This window comes from Buceros rhinoceros, unplaced genomic scaffold (assembly GCF_000710305.1).
Source record: "Buceros rhinoceros silvestris isolate BGI_N320 unplaced genomic scaffold, ASM71030v1 scaffold3424, whole genome shotgun sequence".
NCBI lineage: Eukaryota > Metazoa > Chordata > Aves > Bucerotiformes > Bucerotidae > Buceros > Buceros rhinoceros.
Window position 1 is genome coordinate 1 of NW_010407507.1, and position 6,781 is coordinate 6,781.

Sequence of the window (6,781 nt, forward strand, 5' to 3'; positions counted from 1 at the left end):
GGAGAGAGCGGGGGGCGCTGCGCTGGGGGTCGAGTTCCCGCCGATCTCCGGCGGTGTAAGGAATCCCCTCTTAAGCGCCCCCGAGGAACCGAGGGGTTAGAAATAGGCGGTTTCGCGGTAAACTTCTCTCCAGGAAGTGCCGCTGCTGCCTGGAGTACCTGAGGGGGCCGGAACCGGGGACGGGTTCGAGCCCTCCGGGAGCTGGCGCCCGTGTCTGGCAGTGAAGCCTCTGCTACAGCAAAAGCTGCTGTCTGCTGCTCGCTTTCCAGCTGTCCTCCTGACCTCCGGGAGCAATTAAGAAAAACACCAGCGTAGTTACTTCCTGCTTGTTTGCGTCCTTGTAGCCAGCGTCGGTGGGGTTTGGGGTGGGACGCGTAAATCCCCTCGGTAAGGAGAGACGCGAGGTTGAGGGCGGCAAGCAGCTCGTGTGGCCGAGGTGTGCGCCCTCAGCTCTGGGTAGCTTCAGGCTCTGCCGTGTGAGTGCTTCTAAACGGCTGAGAAAGTGCTTGCTGCAAAACTTCCATTTAGCGTTTGCGTCTCTTCAGCGTGCATTAACAACTGGCAGAGGTGTAGCGTTAAAAAGCGGTGGAAGGTGTCCTCTTGATGGTTTAATTTACTTTATACTATTGTTGTGTGCTGCTGTTTTTATTATAGCTGAAGAGCACACTAGTAACTAGCTTACCTAAGTCTGTGCAATGTAATAACCTTAAAACTTGCACCAAGGGCCATTAATTTGGAAAATCTTACATCCGCGGTCCTGTAAACTGAGCAACCTTAGCACTAGGTAGAGCTCTAACAAAAGGCAGTGGGTGCTTTGCAATTTATGTTTCTTTTTAAATTGTTGGCTCTTCTGTTCAAGAGTAATACTGGTTTACAACAATGAGCTAAATCTTCAGTGTTTCTTTCAGAACACTGTAAGCTGTCTGTGTGGGAGTTACGGGTTTTACCAGAAAATAGGTATACTCATATAGGTACAAACAGGAATGTGTGATGTATCTTGGGTCTCATCTTAAACACTTCAGTTACAGCAGCGTCTAAAGTAATTTAGCAGGTTCTATTATTTCATGGCTTTTTTAAAAAAACTTGGTATGTGGTGACTTTTTTGAGACAACCTTTAAAATGTTGTGCGCAATCAGATCCTTCATGTTGCTTACTTCAGTAAGGAATTGTAATAGCTAGGCATGAAATCTGGCAGTAGTATCCGATGGGTGTTCCAGATATTTATTTTGACCAGTGAAAGTAAAAAGTTATATATATTATCACGAACTGAAAATAGACTGATAGAAGGAAATGTTGACTTCTAAGTGCATAATGTTAATTTAATAGTGTAGTGTAAAATGGGTTCATGACACTTCATTAACTTTCTTAGATGCACCTGTCTAATCTTAAACTTTTATTAAGTGTAAGTGATTCTACTTGTGGAATTCAGCCTTGTTTCCTTTCCCAGTAACTGCATATCAGGCAGGTACGCTCCACTTACAGGGATTCTATTCATTAGATACATAGCTGAAATGCCTTAAGCTTGGTAAGACTTCAGAGTGATTTGTAACCATGTGGGGATAAAAACCTATGAAAAGCATTCATGTAACTGTTTATTTAGGTGCTCTATAAAGCTATAAATTATTTAAGTTCTTCTGATGTCTGAAAACATGATTTGATTATTGACTTTGTATAAAAGTTTGCTTTTTTCTGGCCAAGCAAACAGTGTGGTTGTTGCTGAAATGAAACCTGAGATCATCTTTGACAGAGCTTTCTTTCTCATTATGTAGTATATGAAGATGAAATTTACAGTTAAACACACATGGGATGGTTTGCCTGTGAGCCATGAGCCAGTAACCATTGGCCTGACACCGGACAGTGCAGGACTGCTAATGGAAGTTAGTGCTCCCTTCTTTAATGAGCCTCCAGCACCTTCTGGAGAGCCAGGGAAACCATTTAGTAGACTGTGGGACTATGAGGGTAAGTATAACTGTTTTTGCTCCAAATATAATCTAATTTGTGTAGACACTGATGTTCCTCTGTGGTTAATATGCCTGGTCTTAAGAGTCTGTGATGGTTATTTTTTCAAACTGACCTGCCAGTGGTGAGTATGTGACATCTAATGCAATTCAATTTCTTTGGTCACAGTACTGCTTTTTAAAGATCAGATCTAAAATGTAAAGTGTAAATTTTCCTTTCTGTTATATCCTGAGCAATCTGGGAACTAATACTGACAAAGAATTTAGTTGTAATTGTTGCCTTGCCCTTAAGCAGCTCCTTAAGTATCTACAAGCCTCATTCTGTATTCAGCTGAAAACTCCTCAAACTCTATCAAGAGTGATGTTCTTTTCCCAGATGGCGAATTGATTTTAATCATTAGCACTGGTGACTGTGAGTGGTTGTTTTATAGTAGTGCTACAAGAAAACTGACTGGGAAAAGAAGCAAATGTGTTCTGTCACTGGTGGCCGTAAAGAAATGGACTCCACTGAGCTGGACTGATTTAAAGAGTGATGAGGTTGACTCTTACTGGTCCTGTCAATAGTATAGGCACTCAAACTTAGGTTCTGGGTTACTGATATAACTTGTGAATAACAGAGGCTTGACAGAGTTGAATAGCTACACAGTTTTGTGGCGCATGTATATATAAAAATGCATTTGCAGTAGGTAAATAGAATTGAAATCCTAAAGATAGGTTCTACTTTTGCTTTAAGAAGTAGAGAGCAATAACTGAAATATGTCTATTTTAATTACTTTTCCAAAGTCTGTTTGAGGAGTAGGATGGTGTGAAACAAAAATAGCAGCTCCTAAGATATGATTGAAAACTGCACTCAGATGAAATGAGGAATACTTTCATAGTAATGTTTTCGTTCTCCTTTCCTGTCCGTATTGTCGCTTTCACCCATTGCTTTGAATAAAGCAAGAATTTATTGTTTCCAGCAGTTCTCTACTTCCTGAATATTGAATATGCTGATTAAAGCTCTACTAAAACAGCACCTCTTTGATATTATTATACTAAATAGACTTATGTAAAAATAATCAATCATATCTAATCATAATTCTAACTAAAGCTTTCTATTATTAGAATGACATTGTTGTGAGAAGCACCATTAGAGTTCTATTTTGTGTTCCTGAAAGGTGATTCAACAGTCACATATGGCTTTCAGCTACACCTGGAACAGTAATCGTGTGTCCAAAGTATCAGCCATCTACAGGGAAAAACCATTTAAGAGTTAAATGTTTTCTTACTAATTTGGAGATAGAGCGGTCTCAGTTATGGAATGTGTGCTCTGCTGTGAGTGTATTTTTCTCTCTCTTTTTTTTTTATGGTCTCTGGCACTCTGAAATCTCAGGCTACTAGCAGACACAAGACTTGTGCACTTAAGTTCTCTACCTGGAGTGCTTGCTGTGAGTATGATCGACAAAGATCGCTCTGTCTTGGTCAGCTTTGTTCACAGCCAGCACACTAGGGTGAAATAGCTGTGTGCTGACGCTTACTCTGTGGGCAGCTATCACTAGTTGGTAGACTTGCCATATTTTTCTGCTGCATGAGATGTTTCCAAAGCTGGAATTGGTAAAGTAAATAAAATCGGTACAGTGCTTTATAAAGCCCTTTATGAAGATAGGCATTAAAAATGGAAGCTCTTGAAGTTACAATTATGGTGCAGCATTTTGAAGAGTTAAGAAGCTGTCAGTAGCATGGGCACAGCTAGTCAAGCTCTGGTATGGCATAGACCAAAAATGATGAAAACAGCATTATTTCGGTGGGATATTAAGGTTTCAGGATATTACAGAATAGTCAAAATACTGACAGCCTGGTTTTTTTTTTTTTCAGTTGTAGAAGCATTTTTGAAATACTGACAGCCTGGTTGTTTTTTTTTTTTTCAGTTGTAGAAGCATTTTTCCTGAGTGACAGAACTGAACAGTATTTAGAAGTTGAACTTTGTCCGTAAGTACAGCACCTACTGAAAAAGTGACAAATGTTAATTTGCATTTCCAGTTCCAATGCATGTAAGAAATACGTTTAAGGAAGACTGGGAACAGAAATTGTTCCAATATGAGAAAGGTACACTAATCACTTGGCATCATTTTAAGCAAATTGTGCTCTGATTCTTTGACAGCCATGGACAACACTTGTTGTTGCTGCTTTCTGGCAGAAGAAGAGCATGGAAAGTAAGTGGATAAGTACATTTGTAATGTACAGAACACCAGACTGTTCTTACCTACCTGTTGCCTGATTGGAAGGTGACATCACCTCTTTTTTTCCTCCCTCAACAGGAAGAACTTCCTTTAGAGTTTGAGGTGACCAGAATGAAAACCAAATGGGAGGGTAAAGCTCATCTTCCTTGGAATTATTTTCCACCATGCACAAACAAGTTCAATGCATTTGCAATTCATGGCTCAGGAGAAGAGAGAAAATATGAAGCGCTTTACCCTGTGCCTCGACAAGAACTACAGGAAGGACAGAAACCAGATTTGTAAGCGTAACATTAGCTCTTCTGTAATACAGTTGCACTAGTCTAGGAGTACTTAAAGCTAGTCTGGTTTTCAGACTGAGTGCCACTAGTATTTTAATTATACTCCTTAGCCCCAGATCCACTGGCACTGTACTTTGTATAAATTGCTGCGGCAGATAGCTGTAATCAGTGCTTGATTCCCATGTTATCCCCTAGGTGCACAGAAAATGATGCATTCAACACCATTGGCATCTGTTTTATCACCTTCCTCAGCTAAAGCATAGCTAGGTTGTTTTACTCTTTCCTTGCCTTCAGCACCTCCTGGAATGCCATTTAGTGTTAATTTCACCAGACATATTTCCCATGAAACTCTTTTGCTTTTCCTCTACTGTTCTAAATAACCTCTCCTCTAGAGATGGCTCCATATTACAGAAAAATTTGAAAAGCAGACTAAACTGAAAACTATAATAAAAGGATACCTAGTAGCAATAGAAAAACTGGAATATCTTGATTTTTAAGTTGTATTGTAGGCCTGTTTATTTTCTTTGACTGTGAGGCTGAGATGCTCTGATTAAAAACTGATATTTGTGGACTTTTTGTCTAAATGAACTAGCTCTAGAGGCTAGACTAAGTTCTTATGCAAACTTGTTACTCAACAAACAATGACAGTCAGGTAAGGTAAATTTTAGATAAATTACTCTTTTTTGCCTTTATTTAAGAAAAACTTAGCTTCTACAACTGTTTATTTTAAAATTCTAAGCTATTGCTAATAAAGTACATTCTCTTTATCAAGAGAAATTCTTAGTAAGAACTGATTCATAATGTTTAAAAGAAAACAAGACCACTACTCTTACAGAAAAAATACATTTACTAGCTTCATTATCCTATCCCTTCTGCCTCTTTTCTGTAATCAAAGGATATCGCTCTGATACGATTTTTCTATTGGTCAAGAGTTGTAAATTTTTACGCTGTTGGAGTCTGGGTAAGGCCTAAAGCAGAATATAACTGTGCTCTTGCTCTGACTGCAGTTCCAGGCAATGTAAGTTGAGGGAGTTTAAAAAGTGAGCACTTTGTTAACTTCACTTTATGCTGTGTGATACATGTTTTGCCCTGTGTTTACAAGATTCTCAGAAACACAGAAGTGATTTTTGTTTATAAACTCAAGTTTTAGAAAATGAACACGGGGAATGCTGGTTACATTCCGGTCCAAGAAAACCTGAAATTAAAGGTTAATGAAACTTATTGAGGATATCGCATTTTATTGAGACACATACTACAGGACTTCAAAGTTCTTAATTTATTTCTCCTCTCTTTGCAGTCATCGCCTGGAATTTTTCAAAGATTTGAACCTGAAGGAATTAATGGGAGAAGATTGGAAGCAGCCTGAATCAGATATATGGAAGACTCTCACTGATTAAATGAATTGAGGCATACATTTTTATAGCATTAAGGTGGGATGAAGCTGTATGGAAACAACTTCATTCTGAGCAGAGCTTGTAAAAGTCAGATTAGTTAGGCTTTCCTTGACACCAAAATCATTGCTCAGTCTTAAAATCCTCTGTGAAATATCTGGACCAATTGATTCTAAATGTATGAAGTGTGCAATGGCTTGTGTTTCAGTTCATCTGGGTATGGAGTTTTTCATCTGTGCAAGAGATGAATCTGCCTCTGCCAATGAAGGGAGAAAAAATGTGCTAAAATTACAGCTGTGTTTTCATGATAGCTCTAAGCCTGACAAGGCCAAAAGGATCTGGCTTGGAATCTTTCCGTTTCCTGTAGTTGCTGCATTGCTGCTCTGTTTTCACTGCTGCTTGCTTGTTTCTTGGCTGTTGAGTGAGACTCTTCTGTGCCTACAGTTTTTTGATTGCAATCAGGAGACAGAACGTCTCCTTCAGGAATAGAAAAGAATATGGCTATTGCGGCATTTTGTGGCCCGATACTTGCATTGCAAGATGCTGTGGAGCTGTAGCACTACCTGTTCCTAAAACTTCCTGTACCTGCTGTTTTCCCTTGCACAAGGCTGAAGGGAGAACTTCATCTGTATTACTTTATTAGCAGAGCTCTCTACTTCAAATTCAGTGTGGAATTTCTAGTGATATTTAGGTAGAGAGGATAGATTTACAAGAGGTTTTATGTATTCCAGGAAAAGCGTCTGGGACAAATGTTTTGTAAAACCTTTTGGTATAGTTGTGTGACTACAGAAGCTCATTTGTTGCAAGGCCTTGTCACATCACCTTAAGGATTCAGCTCAGACAGATGAGAATTTTGTTTACATGCCATCTAACACTGGAAATACTCTTAATTGTATATGCCTATGTTTTCTACATAAGGACATGAATATCTTTAA

General features: G+C 39.2%; 1 protein-coding gene across 1 annotated transcript; it reads left to right on the top strand.

Moving 5' to 3' along the window:
• The first annotated feature begins 1,772 nt into the window (after nt 1-1,772).
• Nucleotides 1,773-5,852, top strand: LOC104491978 (chromosome unknown open reading frame, human C4orf33). The gene is made up of 5 exons (XM_010134475.1): nt 1,773-1,959; nt 3,866-3,926; nt 4,099-4,150; nt 4,256-4,455; nt 5,753-5,852. The coding sequence occupies exons 1-5, from the start codon at nt 1,773-1,775 to the stop codon at nt 5,850-5,852; spliced, it is 600 nt and encodes a 199-aa protein (XP_010132777.1).
• The last annotated feature ends 929 nt before the right edge of the window (nt 5,853-6,781 follow it).